At 33.2% G+C, this 18,090-nt stretch overlaps 1 protein-coding gene across 1 annotated transcript in view; it reads right to left on the bottom strand.

The window, feature by feature from the left end:
- The window catches only part of LOC127867890 (uncharacterized), an 11,304-nt gene extending 3,399 nt beyond the window's left edge, over positions 1–7,905 (bottom strand). Inside the window, exon 1 of the mRNA XM_052409406.1 lies at positions 7,164–7,905. Coding sequence (XP_052265366.1) covers positions 7,164–7,863 — 700 coding nt within the window. The 5' untranslated portion in view covers positions 7,864–7,905. The remainder of the gene's footprint in view (positions 1–7,163) is intronic.
- Positions 7,906–18,090: the final 10,185 nt, after the last annotated feature.

The raw sequence follows: 18,090 nt of genomic DNA, 5'->3' as shown, positions 1-18,090 counted from the left end.
ACAAAAGGTCATAAACCTGTCAGAGTAATACGATTAAATGAGGGGTCTTTTAATAAAAAATATTTAAGGAGACAATTTATATATTATTATATAAGGCAACACGATATAAACAGCATGCGCCGTAAGATCAGCAGGAGTCGTTAAAAATCAGGAGTCGTGAAAACAGAAGTCCTAAAACCAGCATGCGTCGAGAGTTGAGAAGTTAAAATAACAGGAGTTGTTAAAACCAAAGGGGAAGTTAAAACAGCAGGATTCGTTTAAACAGCAGGAGTCGTAAAACAGCAGGAGTCGTTCAAACAGAAGGAGTCGTACAACCAGCAGGGTTCGTTAAAACAGCAGCATTCGTTAAAACAGAAGGATTAGTTAAAATCACAGGAGTCGTTTAAACATCAAGAGTTTTAAAACCAGCAGGAGTCGTTAAAATAGCAGGAGGCGTTAAAACAGCAGGAGGCTTTACAACAGCAGACGTCGTTAAAACAACAGAGGTCATTAGAACAGAAGGAGTCGTAAAACAGCAGGAGACGTAAAAACAGCAGGAGTCGTTCAAACAGTAGGAGTCGTACAACCAGCAGGGGTCGTTTAAACAGTAGCATTCGTTAAAACAGCAGGAGAACTTAAAATCGCAGGAGTCATTAAAACAGCAGGAGTCTTTAAACCAGCAGGAGTTGTTAAAACAGCAGTAGTCGTTAAAACAGAAAGAGGCGTCAAAACAGCAGGAATCGTTAAAACAGCCGTAGTCGTTAAAACAGCAGGAGGCGTTAAAACAGCAGGATGCGTTAAAACAGCAGGGGACATTAAAACAGCAAGAAGTGTCAAAACAGCAGGATTCGTTAAAACAGCAGTAGTCGTTAAAACAGAAGAAGGCGTTAAAACAGCAGCAGTAGTTAAAACAGCAGGAGTCGTTCAAACAGTAGGAATCGTACAACCAGCAGGGGTCGTTTAAACAGAAGCATTCGTTAAAACAGCAGGAGAACTTAAAATCGCAGGAGTCATTAAAACAGCAGGAGTCTTTAAACCAGCAGGAGTCGTTAAAACAGCAGTAGTCGTTAAAACAGCAAGAGGCGTCAAAACAGCAGGAATCGTTAAAACAGCAGAAGGCGTTAAAACAGCAGTAGTCGTTTAAACAGCAGGAGGCTTTAAAACAGCAGAAGTCGTTAAAGCAGCAGGAGGCGTTAAAACAGCAGGAGGCGTTAAATCAGCACGAGGCGTTAAACAGCAGGAGTCGTTAAAATAACAGAAGTCATTAGAACAGCATGAGTCGTAAAAACAGCAGGGGTCATGACATAAGCAGGAATCATTAAAACAGCAGAAGTCGTTAAAACAGCATACAACAAAATTACAACTAATTTGAATCATCGCTTTCTAATTTTTTACATCACAAATTCACAAAATCATAAAAACTGTTTCCTCTGATCGAAAATTATTTGGAAATAATTCGAAATCGATTCATACTGAAAACTCGTGACACACTTTGTTTTTCTAAATATTCTAAGAATGTTTTACTGAATGGATTGAGAAGCTCAAATAACAATGATGCAGATCGCAAAGTATGGTATCGCGACGTTTAAAGCGCATTTCAATATTTATGAGCTTGAAATATTACAAAAGAAACCGCGATCAGCTACGAGGCGTTCCTACCGATTCCGTTCAAAAGAAAGACTACACCATAGAGATATGTTTCCATCATAAAAAGTATATACATAGTACATAATTTATAATTAAAGGGCAATAAATACATAAAAAAATATGGACCGACATGACCTGATGCTGAGGCGTATGTTTATTTAATAGTAGCACTGCATACAAAGTTAAATGATATTAAGATCATGAGTGTCCGAGATCTCGCGCGGAAACGAGAAGAAATATTTTAAAAATTAAAACTTATTACTCGATAAGAAATCATTACTGTATTGATCCGAAAATAGTGCACATGTCCACCGTTTATGGATGCTGCTACCGAGTTTCACATCGAATTCGGATCATTTATGTCTGAGATCTCGAGCGGAAACGAACATTGTTATAGACGGTAAAACGGAGGGACAGAAGGACAGACATAAACGCTGAAAAATAGCAGTGGCGATTCCAGTAAAACCCTATTTACTACGTACCGGGTAAAATTAGATGAAAGTATGAAGGTAATGTATTACTGTTTCATCCCAAATTCCCCATATTCTCGAGATGCCCTTTCCTAATTAAGAAATTGTATCTCGTCATTAGTACTTCCTTAGCAATTGTAATAAATATGTCCTAAATATGCCAACTATGAGATCTATTATAAGCACATGGCTTCTCTTGAAGTGTAAAAAAGCGCATCACGAAAAAAAAATCATTACGTACGTGACACAAGAGCGCTCGACTATGCGACAAGACTAGTTCCGTGATGTTTGTAATCGCAATCTGTAGTGACCTGCCAAATCAGCGGTATACCTGTCAAATGTTTACAAGGAAAAAAGCTCTCCAAACTTCTAGAAATCAACACAATGTTTAGAAAATGCTATCAAGATTGGTTTGCAAAATATGGGTAATGTTCACGTGAATTTCAATTTTCAGACATAAAAAAGTGTGCACACTGAACATGTTATTCCCGTAAAGCATTCATATCGGAAAACTAACAGTTGAGTTCTTATTCGCTATATTAAAATCATATTGTCATGTTTAAAAAATTATGATAAAAGTAATACGATAAAAAATTGGCCACCGATAATACTTGAAACATATAATACAATATGGGCTTTATAACATAACCTCTTACTTTCGGAAATCTTATAAAAGGACTTAACAGAGAACTGACATTATGTAGTTTATATCTAATATGATTTGATGCTATGTAATGAAATGCTACTGATTCGGTACATTTAAATTTTGTAAATAATTAATTCTTATGATGTATTTATTTCAAGTATTCCAACGAGTTTGTGTTTAATGTCAGCTGAGTAGCAAATACTAGTTATTGTGAGCACACCCTTAATTTGTTTTTTGTATATAGCTTATGCACTTCTGAAAAATGTTGTAAACATTTGTTTATGTATTGATACCTGGCTGTATACCCTTGTTTTGCGTTTCACATGTTGCACTATTTAATAACTCTCTATGTGTTTTGGTATATCTGTATTTAGTTGGGTGCATACTTGTATTATACATTTCAATATGTAGGTGCTTATTTGTGTTTTTATTTAAGAGAAGTTCTTATTTGTAAAATATATATTTATATTGTAGATTTACACATGTTTATTTAAAAACTATTTAGCTTGGAAACATTTTGTGTTCTTAATGTTTATACCTGGATGCAGTATGCCCGTACGTGGTGAATTAAAGATGTTTGCGTCATATTATTTGCACATTCGCTATTTTTTAAACGATATTTTTTTTATTTCGCTCCGTCATTGCGTTCAGTTATTACACTCTTTGTTTCTTATACGTACGTGATAATAATGCAGTATTGTAAGGAAAGTGCAATGTCTATATAGTCAGAACGAGTTGACTGAGCAATACCGATATATACAGAACGTGAGCACGGAACAATACTTAGATAGTCACAATGATAGGAAGGAGCGATCTCTAGATAGTCACTAGTCAGAATGGAAAGAAAGACATTTGTCGTGATAGTCAGACTTTTGAGTAAGAAGTGATTTAGGCTGCGATGCCTAGATAGTCAGCACGTGAACAAAAGCAATACCTAGATTTCTGATTGAAAGGTAGGAGCAATACCAGAATGAGAGAAAGGAAAACATACCAAGATAGGCAGAATGAGAGAAAGGAGACATACATTTAAAGACAGAACGTGAGGAATGAGCATTGCCTAGAAAAACAGAACGTAAAAAATCAGCTATATCTAGATAGTCAAAATACGAGAACAGAGCAATTCCTCGAGGGTCAGATTAGGAGAAATGCGCATTGCCTATATAGTCCAAACTAGAGGATATACAATTATAACGGTTGAATGATCCCCTTACTGCATGCTGGTGATATACAATTATAACGGTTGATTGATCACCTAACTGCGTGCTGGTGATAAAAAAAGTATTGCGGTTGAATGATCACCTAATTGCGTGCCGGTGATATACAATTATAACGGTTGAATGATCACCTAACTGCGTGCTTGTGATATGCAATTATAACGGATGAATGATCACCTAACTGGTTGCTGATGATACACAATTATAACGGTTGAATGATCACCTAACTGCGTGCTGGTGATATGCAATTATAACGGTTGAATGATCACCTAACTGTGTGCTGGTGATATACAATAATAACGGTTGAATGATCACCTTACAACGTGCTGATGATATACAATTTTAACGGATGAATGACCACCTAACTGCATGATGGTGATATACACTTATAACGGTTAAATGATCACCTAACTGCGTGCTGGTGATACACAATTATAACTGTTGAATGATCACCTAACTGGGTGCTGGTGATATACAATTATAACGGTTGAATGATCACCTAAATGCGTGCTGGTGATGCACAATTATAACTGTTGAATGATCACCTAACTGGGTGCTGGTGATATACAATTATAACGGTTGAATAATCACCTTACTGCATGCTGGTGATATACAATTATAACGTTTGAATGATCACCTTACTGCATGCTGGTGATATACAATCATAACGGTTGAGTGGTCACCTAAGTTCACGCTACATATTACATAAACATAACATAATATACAATTTGAACGGACAAATACTATTTTCCGTTATTAGATCGCGTGTGGTTTGCTACCCTGTTCTTTATCTGCACTTTATCCTAAATTTCCCTCCGCTAGAGTAGCAAAGAGATAAACATCAAAAACGCTTTTTGTCAAAATAATAGTTAAAGTCAAGACCACAAAATCTTTAGCTAAGGCCCAACACTTATCCCGACTGATATCATTGATTTAGATCCATGACCTATCTGCCCGCCCATAAAATTGGTTTAAATCAAAATCTCCCTCTGGTATCATCGGGTTAGATCAAAGACCCATTTTTCGACTGAAATCAACGAGATAATTGGTTTAAATCCATTGCCCATCTTCCTACTTAGATCATTTATTAGTTGAAAGAGCCAACTTCCTACTGATATGATTGGTTTAGATCAAAGACCCATCTTCCAACTCTTTTATCTGGCATCTTTGATTGAGATCCATGACCCATGTTCTGACCGGTATCATTGATTTGGATACAATATCCGTTTCCCGACTGATATCACTGATATCATTGGTTTATGTCATAGGTCGTATCTTTCTACCGGTATCATTGTTTAGATACAATACCCACCTCCTTTCTTGTATCTTTGGTTTAGATCTAAGATCCAACTCTAGATATAGATTTATCTTACCACCGCATTGATATCTTCCTGATATAACGTTGCCTGATATATTTTTGTATATCATGGTCAACAGGAAGTTCGTATATCAGTCATGTGTGGAGGATGGTCATATTACTTGGAATAAACTATAAAGTAATCATTTTAGTAAAATCGAATCAGATGCAACAAAACAAATAATTTTGATACCAAGATGTAATATATTTTGAACACAAAATACAACACAAACAGCAAAAACAAATATTAAGCGCGCGTGCTCGTGACGTCATTATAAACACGTCAAGCGACAAAAGTAATATTCTTTTCCGCTGAAACTGCAGTTTTTTAGTGATTGTTTTCATTATTTCTTTACAATCGGGGACGTAGAGGTATGATAAACAGAAAAACAGGTTACTGCCTGATCTTTTTGTAATATATCTGGCTCGGCACGAATAACATTACGGCTCGACAAGCCTCGCCGTTATATTATTCTAAGCCTTGCCTGATATATTACAAAAAGATCATGCAGTAATCAGTCAGTCTATATATATCACGCCATCTACAAAATACTCTTATCTCATTGGCTGTTTGACGTCTCATGCTGACCCCATATATTATATATGGTGTCAGTAGACTATATGGGGCAGTAGAAACATTCAAAATGGCCACCCGGAATCGTCGATTAAAGTATTTAAAGCACTCAGCCCCTTATATATTCAGCTTCCTTTTTCGACAATAGTGCAGTGTAACCACAACAGTAAGGTTGAATATATTTGAGCATATGTACATAGATAACAACTTTGAATATTTTCAAGCTACAATGAGCGCCGAAAGCAAAACAAAATCGAAATCATGGAGGATTTACAACTTACAAATGCAATTCCTAATGGCAATACGTTTTTTATTCTTATTGTCTATCTGTGTTGTATTAAAAACAATGGTAGTGGATTCAGTGTGGCTGGAATGTTATACAGGTAAATTTTCGTCAGATCGTGACGACGGAACAACGCCTAGATAGTCAAACTGTAGGCATTATAAAAAGCATTGCATAGATAGTCAGAATGCGATGAAGGAGCAATGACTAGATGGTCAAATGCGAGGAAGGAGTAATGAATTGATAATCAGATCGTGATTAATGAGGATTGCCTAAAGAGACACTATGGGAGGACGGCGAAAACATGAGAGTAAGGCGCATTGCCTAGATAGTATGAACGTGAGAAATAAGCAATTCTTAGATAGTCAGAACGTGTGAAATTTTTTAGCCGTCAAAACTAGAGGAATATGAAATGCCTAGATAGACAAAATGAGGGGCAAAGAAATAAATACGAATATAATGTAAGGAAGACGCAATGACAAGATAAATATGATTATGATGGAGGATACTTGACTAGATAATCAGAAGGACAGACAAGAGAAAAGCCTAAAAAGTATAAATGTGATGAATTAGATATGGCTAAATAGTCCGAATAAAAGTTAGGGAAATATCTGGACAGAATTTTGAGTAATAAGAAATTACTATATGGTAAGACAATGGATGGAATTCTCATCTTATGCCTAAATAGCCAGAAAGGGAGAAAGAAGAAACGCGTAGATAAAACGAATAGGAGGAAGGAGAAATGCATTGATATATAGACTGGTAAAAATAGAAATGTCTGGATAGTAGGAACGGGAAGAAAAATAAATGCTTAGAAACTCAGAATGGCGCGAAAATTAGGACCTTGGTATACATAATGGGAGGTAGGAGAATTGCCTATACATTCAACATCGAGGGAAGTGTACACCACAATATCGTCAGATTGGGAAGACTAAAACAAACAAGTTTAAAGATTTGTGCAATAAAATGTTTGTTAAATATAATCTTATATACCTGTTATGTTTCGCTCGCAAATCAGTTTGATAAAATTGTTTCCTTTTTCAAGCATTGACAGTAGTTCCTTTGGAAAACAAACTGCCATTGTTGTTGCGACTTTCTTTTTTCGTTGATCAGTGATATCAGATTGGAAAGTTTGATTTTTTTCCACAATATTCCGCCAGAATATATACTTTTCCTCTTTCGTTCCATGTTCCAACAGAGTGGAACAAATTGACAACACTTCTTTTATTTCTGTCTTAACCTTGGAAGATGCTGCATGTCTTTCTTGAATTAGTTTTACTTCTTTCGACTTTATTGCATTTGCTTCTTGCATTATTTTATTTTCGGCAATGTCAAACAGTTTCATAAAACAATCTCTCATTTCCTGTAACTCTTCAGAAATATTTGCAATATACTTATCCAAGCCCGTTTCTGACTGTTTACAGTCCATTATTTCAGAATCTGCATCTGCTTCTGATTGCTGTAAGATCTTTTGTAGGAAACTCGGGGCTGGTACTTGTCGTTCAGACACAGTGGCTATTTCATCTAATCGATCACATTTACCATGCAAGACAGCACATGTAGTACAGCAGAGCTTGGAATGGTCATTACAGTAAAACCTGATCTTCTTGCCATGTGGCCGACATGTGTCCATACCTTTCATGTCAACTGCGTCACTTGAATTGTGTTGGTTTTCAACACTAAAACTTGCCATTCTGTAGTTTTTATTGTTATTAAAATGCTGTCCACTTTTGCCTTTAAAATGAACTTTTTAAACAGATTATATGATACATAATTTAAACGCTATTTCATTGTTTTGGAACAATACACGCATGGACACAGTTTCCGCAATTAGTCTCAGTCTGAAACACTGTCTATAACCACGAAACAAATATTCCGAATGTTTTGGTTCACATTTTTTGTTTCCTCAATCGCTTGCATTCAGCATGGGATTGAATGTTCTGGAATAAATTGTCTCGTCTTTGTTGATTGGGAGATTTCGGTCTGTTTAATCCAATCAGAAAAGTGCTTTAAACCGTGATTTTAACCTATGTAAAGCGACATAACAAAGTGCGACCTATCGATTACAGCCTATATGTGACAACACGAGTTTCTTCCCTTGCTGGTTCATGCTATTAACTTGGATGATGCAATATGTTTTTGTAATTATAACATTATCTAAACATACGTACTTGGAGTGACGCAGTTTTTTTAAACAAAATATTTGCTAACATTGGTTGTGAGTAATATTAGTGTTGTCAACGCGTAGAAATCAATATTTTATATTTATAACTAACTGATATTGTTATAACAAAGAAAACAAAAAACTAGTTTCCCAGAAACTATTACGAGATTGATGTGCCAATGAGCACTTCTTCTTTGATCTCATAAATAATGTATTGTTGTAATCCAAAATAAAAGTCATGTATATTTATTATTTCAGCAATAATCGACAACATTGGCCGTCCAGGGAGGTTTGATAGATGTTTGTAAACACTGTATATTCCTTCTATAAGTAACGCCAACTTTAAGAATTCGGTGATACGCACGGGAAGAATTCGTAAAAACTGGACATTAAAAATCAAGAACTGTTTTTGTTTAGGATAATATGTCTCATGTTATTATTATAAGTGATTATTTTTATCTGCGTCAAGTACGCAAAAATGCTGGAAGGGACGCACATTTCCGTTATTTTGCGTTCACAGAACGCATACATGTTGAACGTAGCATGTACTGTTCTGCGTTGAGGCCACATTTGTCCAAATTATATATTGGCTGTGTTCAAAACTGGGTCATTTGAGGTAAAACATCTTGGTCCCTAGGTGAAATTAATGAAGAAACATTGTTAATACTCTAGTAGTCAGATTTGTAGCTTCTTCAAATATTTACATTACATACATTTCTGAAGTCTAATGTTCAAAAAGTATTGTTACTGTAGCATAGTTATTGATTGCTCAATGGCTTAGTATTTTAATCAGTATGTAATCAATAGTGATAAATAAACTTTGGAACAAGTATTTTCATGAATGATGTGGGCATATAAAAAAAATTCAATGTCTGATTTTGTAGTCTTATTAAATAACATCATTGCATAAAGATATCAACTTCATGTCCTGATACAGTGTTTGGTTTTCGTTCAATTTCGGGGCCGGTAGAGGGAGCAATTCTCGATGGAAAAAGTGTATATGTTGCCTAAATGGGAACTAAAAGTTCTCATAGAATTGTTTCCAAAAACTAAAATTGTCTTTAAAAAAGAAGGTCAACTTTTAAGTTTTGTTAAGTATACAAAAAGAATTTATAAACAAAATTACATCAACACTCATTTTACAATTTTAGTCAAAACTACGCGATTTTCCCCCAATCAAAGGGACCCGGCCCCATCCCCAAAAAGGTGAAAAAACACTTATGGATTTGAATGATTCTTGTTCTGCTTTGTTTGCATAGAATATATAATATGGGTGCATTTTATATGATGAAAATGTATTATATTTGTATATTAAATGCATTGTATTATGTAAAAAGTACATCACAATTATCATGTACCATTTAATTTTTTCACTTTCTTATGTTTTTGTTCATTACCAGTATTTATGTAAACTGTCACGTCTAGTATATGTGTTAACGAAAAAGTGAAAGGGTTAATGAACTATATAGAATTAAAATTCGTTATTTGTTTTAAAAATATAAATACGCATAAAGTGATGTATGTTTGCTTGACCTTTTAATTGTTCCGTCATGGGTAACTAACTATTATATGATTTCCAACTTAAACATTAAAGATTTGCATTAATGTCTGTGCACGATTTTATTACTCTCGAAACTTTTCTTCGTTACATAAGGGACATTTCATTGGCCATCAGTGGTAAAAGAAGTAAACGTTAGGAATTAAATGAAATAATAGCAATACGGTCATACAAATAATCAATTTCAAATAATATATTTTTCTTTCTTTTCCGATAAATTTTGTTCACATTTTTATGTTAATTGGTATTAACAATGTGCAATTTAGGTCTACTTCTTTGTTGAGAACTGCACATTCCTTTATGATAGCTTTAAAGTGTAATACATTGTTTGATTGTATATTCATTTTTATTTATCCTTAAAATACATTACTGATCAAACTGATTCATCAAACTTGAGTGATGACCTGTCTTGTAAGATTCATTTGCTTTCAGTTGAAAACGACCTGAATAAAGTTGTATCTTATTGAAATATTTTCTTTTAACTATAATTGTTCATCTTTTTAATTACGAATGGATTTTGAGTGAATCCTGTAATAAAAATTGTCAATCAACGTCATTTTCTCCAATCATGTTTTTACAAAATCTCACACCTGCAAATTCCCACCGCTGAAGACAACTTAAGTAGAATCTTAAAATCTCACACCTGCAAATTCCCACCGCTGAAGACAATTAAAGTAAAATCTTTGTTTTTTTTAGTGGCCGTTCGATCGGCCTGCTTTAAAAAATCGAATTTTATTTTCTGCGGCTGTATTATTATATAACTTCGCCAAGGACGGGCCCAAGCCCGTGCCAAAAAAGGAAGAGGGTTTTGCATTGGGCTAGCTTCATCACCATGTCGATACCTTTTAGCTACAAATTTGCAAAAAAAGAGAAGGAACAGTTATCACGGACCTAGAAGAAGGTTGACTTCCAGCTGGAGGTTACAGATACAAAACACAAATTGATCGCGATATATATTGCTAAACTAATACTGTTACAATTATGAATATTGTTTACACAAGATATTATAAAGTAAAGAAAGTATATGTGTAAAAATTAAAATAATAGCTCGTTATAAGGTGTTTTAAGTAAGGGATACACAATATTTGAAAAAAAAACTAACAAACACTAAACCCCTGAAAACCCCGTTGATTTTGGACCCTGGTATTGGGTGGTCGGAGTTTAACAGAAGATTGTCAAGTCTTCTCTTCGAACGAAAACGGAAGCCAATGTGCAACATTCGTTTTATTGTAAGCAAATACATAATTCAATAATTCATACACAAGATGATATATACAACAACATAAACCATACATTTGCAAAACAACAGTTTAAATTGTTGCAATTAATTTTACAGGAAATGCAATCATAACGCTGAAAACAATGTGTAAGAGAAACGGGCTGTTTTTGTGTGTTATTTTCCGTTCAATATATTTTATTATCCTCGTACATAGGTGTGTGAGGGTCGAGGGCATCCCACTCCACACCGTACATGATTTTTCAAGCAATGTATACATACTTTAACAAATTTTAAACATTCGATCATCAGTAACTTCTACATTATAATACAAACAATATTGGTTTAGCAAATAATTGACAATACATGAAATCTAAATCCCTTATCACGGCTACTGAAAAAGCGTTAACAATAGTTCCATACCTTTACTTTGACGCAAATCATTAACATTGTTAATTTTATTTAAAACATGGTATACAAGGACAGGTATGATTGAGCTGCTTTAATAGAGGGTATAGTTTTGTTCATTTTACAATTGCAAATAAACATTTTGTTCAAAACAAATATATAAGTTAAGGGTCCATTTGCACGTTCATGTCCCAATGGAAAGGAATGTATATTCATGCAATTTGAATAAAGATTGCATCCAGAAAACGAATATGTTATAAACTTATTTACAGGCTTACATTCCCAAAAATAGGTTCTATTGTTTCACATTCAGTTTGACAAAAGGTGCAGTTTGATGTAGTTGCATTTCCAATTTTGAATAAGAAGGAGATCGTTCCTATGATTCTGTGTACAATTTTATATTTAAACCACTGTAAATTGGTATCTCGTGTAATATGAAAGGCAAACAAAAGATATGTAACCATTCTTTTGTTTCAATACAATAACAAATAGTTGACCATTTATCTAAACATGCTGGCGAGGACTCATTTTTGGTAAAAATATCATGCATTGGTTTTGTACCCTTTGTTTTAACTAAGATGGACCGTAGTCTTGTCGGGATAAACGGCTTAATAAAACAGTTGTCAGAAGAGCCTCTCTATTTCCTGTATCTTGTAACTGAATTATTAATGCCATGGAAAAGCAAATAATTTGGTTTGAAGTTGTAGACTTCGCAAAAGTCATTAAAATTGTAAAAAGTTAAAAGTTCAGCATTGTGTTTCAAGTCCCCCAAAAAATGGATGCCTTTGTCAAACCATGATTTAAAAAATACACGTTTGATACCAATTGTTATTTCTGGATTATAGAAGAGTGGATTCTGTAGCCTAAGCTGATTTTTAGAAGGTTCTTTTCTGCTAAGTTCAACAAATGATTTCAATGTATCCTTCCAAAATTCATTCTGTATCCTGTTAATTAAGTTTTCAGGATAATGACTGCCACAGTTATATAATTTTTGAAAATCAATCATTGTATTAACAATATGTATCCATTTACCATTTTCTAGTGACAAGTCTACGGACCCATGCACACTTAAGAGAACTGACAAAGAAAAACAAATCTATCATCTTTAAACCTCCTTCTTTATGATCTTTTATCAAAATCTGTTTACTAATTCATGGTTTTCCGTTCCACATAAAGTTTAAAAACATTTCATTGATATCTGCCAACAATTCATGCGGCGGATTTGGCAAAGAAACAAAGAGATGATTTAACATCGGTAGTGCTAAAGTTTTAATAACTTAAATTCTTCCTATCGGTGTTAAAATCCTTCTAGACCAATTTTTGAGCAAGGCTTTTATTTTAACTATTTTGTAAACATAAAGGTCTATTATTTTTTTAAGGTCAACGTGAAATATTTTAAGCCAAGCTTGGCAAATGTTTGTTGGTTCTAATTTAGTTTCCATCTAGTTTTAATGCTTTCGGAGCTTAACATGGGTTTACCTATCCAGACGACTTTAGTTTTGTCGCAATTAATTTTTAAGCCTGCGTAGTGTGAACAGAGTGACAATATATCTAAAGTTTCATTAAGTGATTTTGCAGAGCCATCCAGAAGTATAGAAGTGTTATCGGCAAATTGTAACAGTTTGTATTCTATGTCACTAATTTTGATTCCTTTAATTTTAGGATTAGACCTTTAGTTAGTTTAATAGACACTATTTCAGCGCAGAGTATAAAAATTTAACAACTGAGCGGATCTCCCTGTCTGCATCCACGTTTTATAGCTAAGAAATCTGATAAAAACCCACATTGCGTGGACGCTGATATTCCGTCTTTATACAATACATTGAACCATTGTATTATGTCAGGACCAAAATTAAACCATGCACGAGTCCGAATTACAAATGCCCATGACAAAGAGTCGAATGCCTTCTCAAAATCAATAAGCAACAGCAGACCCGGAATATCATTTTCATCTGTGTAATTTAGTATGTCATAAATGAGTCTGGTGTTCTCTCCTATGAACCTACCCTTGATAAATCCAGTTTGATCGTTGCTTATTATTTTATCTATGCATAGTTTCAACCTGTTTGCAATGCATCCAGAGCCGATTTTGTATACAGTATTTAATAGCGTAATTGATCGCCAGGTTTTCAAAAACTGTCGAGGTTTATCACCTTTAGGAATGCAGGTAATAATACCTTGTGTTTGAGTTACGGATAAGTTTCCTCTTATAAAAGCGTGATTTAAGGCTATGCAAACAAAGGGGCCCAATTTTGGCCAAAATGCCTTAAAAATCAGTTGTAAAACTGGATGAATCAGTACTTTTATTATTTTCCATATTTGTTTCAACAGTAGACGCCTATTTTAATGTGATTGGTCCTTCTAAACTATTTAACTGTTCAAATGAAAGTTTGGGTATTTCTAAATCATTTACATAATTATAAAAGTCTTCATCGTCAACGTTTTTTTCTTGAGAATGGTATTCATTTTCGTAGAATAATGCAGTTTCTTTTAGAATATCTAATGGTTTTCTTATGCAATTCTTTCTTTACAATTCAGATGGTTTTTGTAGTATAATTCTATATTTCAACGTTACAAAAAAGTTTCAAGGGTTTTTCATCGTTGTGAATCCACTCAGCTCCCGACCTTATAACTGACCCTTTTAATTTTTCATCATATATGTTTTTTAGTTCTGATTTTAAGATATTTACATGTTGAACATTTTCATCATTGATACTTTTTTCTAGTTTTTCGATTTTTAGTTTGATATGTTGTTTACGACTATTAGTCGATTTCTTCTTATATGAGCTGTAAGATATCGATTTGCCCCTTATTTCCATGAGTAAAGTATCTAAAAAATTGATCGTCAATCATGAATTGTAAATCCTGATCATTTATATCAGCCATGTTATCGAAATTGCAGACAGGGACCATATATTGCTGTTTTATTTTGTATTTTTTTATTAATAGTGTTGAAGTACTCGATGTCGCTCAACATATTGTTATTATGCTTCCATAGACCTTTGCCATGTTTAAAGTTAGTAAATTGCAAAGACATAATTACAATTGAGTGATCGAATTTGGAGCTTGGCAGGATATTTACATCGAGAAATACTGGTAATAGAAGCGGTGGTAAAAGGAAAAAATCAAGCCTAGATTGTTGTAAAGGACGTGTTCGTCTCCATGTATATCGTTTAAAGCCGGATAGTTAACTCTGAAAGGGTCGGAAAGATTGTTTTCTTCAATATGGTTTAAAATCGTTTGTCGAGCATTTTTATTATTAACAGTTTTATAATTAGCATAATCAAGAGTTGGGTCCAAGACTAAATTAAAGTACCCACAAATAAAGAAAGCGTCATCACCAATCGTGTCAATTTTTGCGAAAATATTGTTAAAAAAGTCCGGAATATCAGTGTTAAGACCATATATATTTATTATGGTTAATCTGGTTTCTCCGAGATTTAAATCGAGCAAAATATAATTTCCTTGGTCATCATAATAAACGTTATGTACTTTGTAATTAAGTTTCTTTGAAAGAAAAATTGCAACACCGCGGGTGTCGGAAGAGCCATAACTCATTAAACATTCCGCCCCCATTCTGAATAAATAGTAGTATATTGATCGGAAACAAAATGCGTATCTTGAATACAGAATATGTCACAATGTGTATCTTTTAGATATTGAACTACTTTAAGTCTTTTATTTTACCCTGGATGCCTCTGCAGTTTAAAGATAATATTTTAAGGTAACATATTATCAAGAAGAATGAAGAAGTTAACTATAGTTAAATGTAGAAGCAAGTGACATGGTTTGCACACAATAATAAGGATCTTCATATAAGGAACGGAAGCGACTAAAAAGTATAAACAATCATCTAACAAACATTAAAGTAAACTCAATGCAATATATGATACAGCCGCTTGGCTAAAAATTATAAGAATAAAACAGAACATATGCAATTCAGTGTGAAGTTAACTTTATTTCATATTCGAAAATTAATGTTTTATTGCTTAGCTATTGTATAATTTCTAATAATATTTAGAAGTAGATGTTACAAATTAATAAGTGTTTATTTAAATTATTTTATTTTTCAAAAGGTAAATGTATTATATTTAAAAACGTTTATAAGCAAGGTCATTTTACATTTCATGTGCGCATAACAATAACACTTGAAAATACCGCATAATCATAGATATTGTAAATTGTGTCTAATGCGAAATGTCTATATTGTAGAGGATGAGTACCATATGTTTATGCAGTGCCCATTGTATAACACACTTAGACACGATTTGTTTATTCCGCAGTAGCTGAATTAAAGAGAGACTGCTCGTTTGTTCATTATGCTTATGGCCGATGAAAATGACAAGCACATATTTTTGATAGCCAAATTTTTGTCTGAATGAAATAAAGTACGAAGTCAATTCAATATCACACAGCATTTATAACGTTTTGATTAGATGTCCAAAATGCAAACCCCATGTATTAAGAATGCCATAAAATATACACATATATATTTATGTGCCTGCTAATATGTAATAATTAGGTAATTATCATGCAAACTAGCTTTCATTTTAATACTGCATGCTTGTATTAAATTGTTTATTCATATTTGATAATGAATTATGATTCTTAGGTTACTTTATACGTATGTTACTATTGTGCATGCTAACTTGTCATAGGTATTTCATTATTAGGTAAACCATGTTTTGGTTAAAAAAAAATGCATAATTATATTGTTTGACATAGATAATGAATCATAATCTGTGGCTTACCTTGTAAATATGTTAATACTTCCATTTTGATATTTAAAAATTTTGAAATTATAATGTAAAGCAGTATTTGTTCTAGAAAAGTGCATGTGTGTGTTGCATCATATGACTTTGTATTATTTAACTACTCAGTTTATTTTATATAATAATGCAATTACACTGTCTGTATTATGGGCTGGTGGGCTTTGACTGCAAATAAATATTCGTATTCGTATTAAAAATATATTAAACCAATATATTTTTATAATATAATAAATGAAGCTGTTTAAGCAAAAGTTGGTTTTATGCATTGGACTATAACATATACAACATCAGTAATTATGACGAAGCAGGCAAACAGATTTATTATACTGAACAAATGTTATCAGATAAACATAAAATAAACATATAGAGAATACTAGGTCGGTGCCGAATAAAGCAAAGTTTATTTTGCGAGGCTTAGAAAATTTGAACCACGAGCCTTGGCGAGTGGTTCAGATTTTCGTGCCGAGAAAAATAAACTTTGCTTTATTCGGCACCGACCTAGTATTCGATTAATCCCATCAATTTTCTTACTGTAGTCGTAAATTATTTCTTTAAAAATAGAATAGGAAAATCGAACTACACGGAAAATCCCAAAGTTATTTTAAGCAAACATTGTTTCATTATTTTAATCGTGCCGAGCCTAATACATTACAAAAAGATCAGTAACTTACCTGTTTTTCTGTTTATCTTACCTCTACGTCCCCGATTTTTAAGAAATAATGAAAAAAACACACTAAACAACTGCAGCTTTAGCGTGAAAGAACATGCATTGTGTCGTATGACGTTTTAATAATGACGTCACGAGTACGCGCACTTAATATGTGTTAATAAAGTTTTTTTGCTTTTTGAGTTGCATTATGTGTGAAAAATATATTACATCTTGGTATCAAATTGTTTGTTTTGTTGAATCTGATTCGATTTTACTAAAAATATACATGTATATTGATAGGTCTTTGCTTTGTATAGAGAACTTACATGTGGATTAAAGTGATATTATGCGCATCTATCAGTATATGCTATGTGTATAGGTGTCTATCGAAACCGTTGTTTATTTTTGGTGTTTTCACTTCATATACACTTATATTTGTTAATGCATCATCAACATACTAAAACAATATTCCGGAAAGAGAAAAATAATGCATTTGAATATCAACCGTACTTTCGTTTTGACAACTGACGACAGAAATGATTCGATGTACGATGTGAATCTAAATTTAGTTTTTGTGCAGATTCGTTCATACGACACAAAGACACTATTTTGTTTTACGGGTGATTTCGGCTTAGAGGACTGGGGCAGTCAGTGAAAATATCGAATATAATATATATTTTTATAAACAACTGGTAGCAAGATGAGTTGTAGATAATTGGTCAGTTACCACATTTTAACTAACTCTTTTAACCTGTTAATTCTTGTCAGCTCAATTCAACAGTGAACAATGCGCATAATATCACTTTAAGGTCTTATACTGACAGCTTGTAATTACATGTAAAAAATGTAGATACTATTGATTATTTTGCATAAATTTATTTTTATAAATGCCTTAATTAGTTTTGCAAGAAATATAATGATATATATGTTCTTGACAAAGTGTGACAACTAAGATACTTTTGTTGCCTAAATTCAATTTTATAAGCCATTTATTATTTCTGTTTTTTGTTGTAAATATAATCATATACACTTTCAGGAGAAATCAATAATTTCACAAGAAATCACATTTGTTTAGTAAATGTGTAGCTGGTATACATAAGAAAAGATAGAATACTCTGGCCAATAATGTTATATCAGACAGTGAAATTAAATT

Source organism: Dreissena polymorpha, chromosome 1, assembly GCF_020536995.1.
Source record: "Dreissena polymorpha isolate Duluth1 chromosome 1, UMN_Dpol_1.0, whole genome shotgun sequence".
NCBI classification, from domain to species: Eukaryota; Metazoa; Mollusca; class Bivalvia; order Myida; family Dreissenidae; genus Dreissena; species Dreissena polymorpha.
This window is presented reverse-complemented; position numbering and strand designations above follow the sequence as displayed.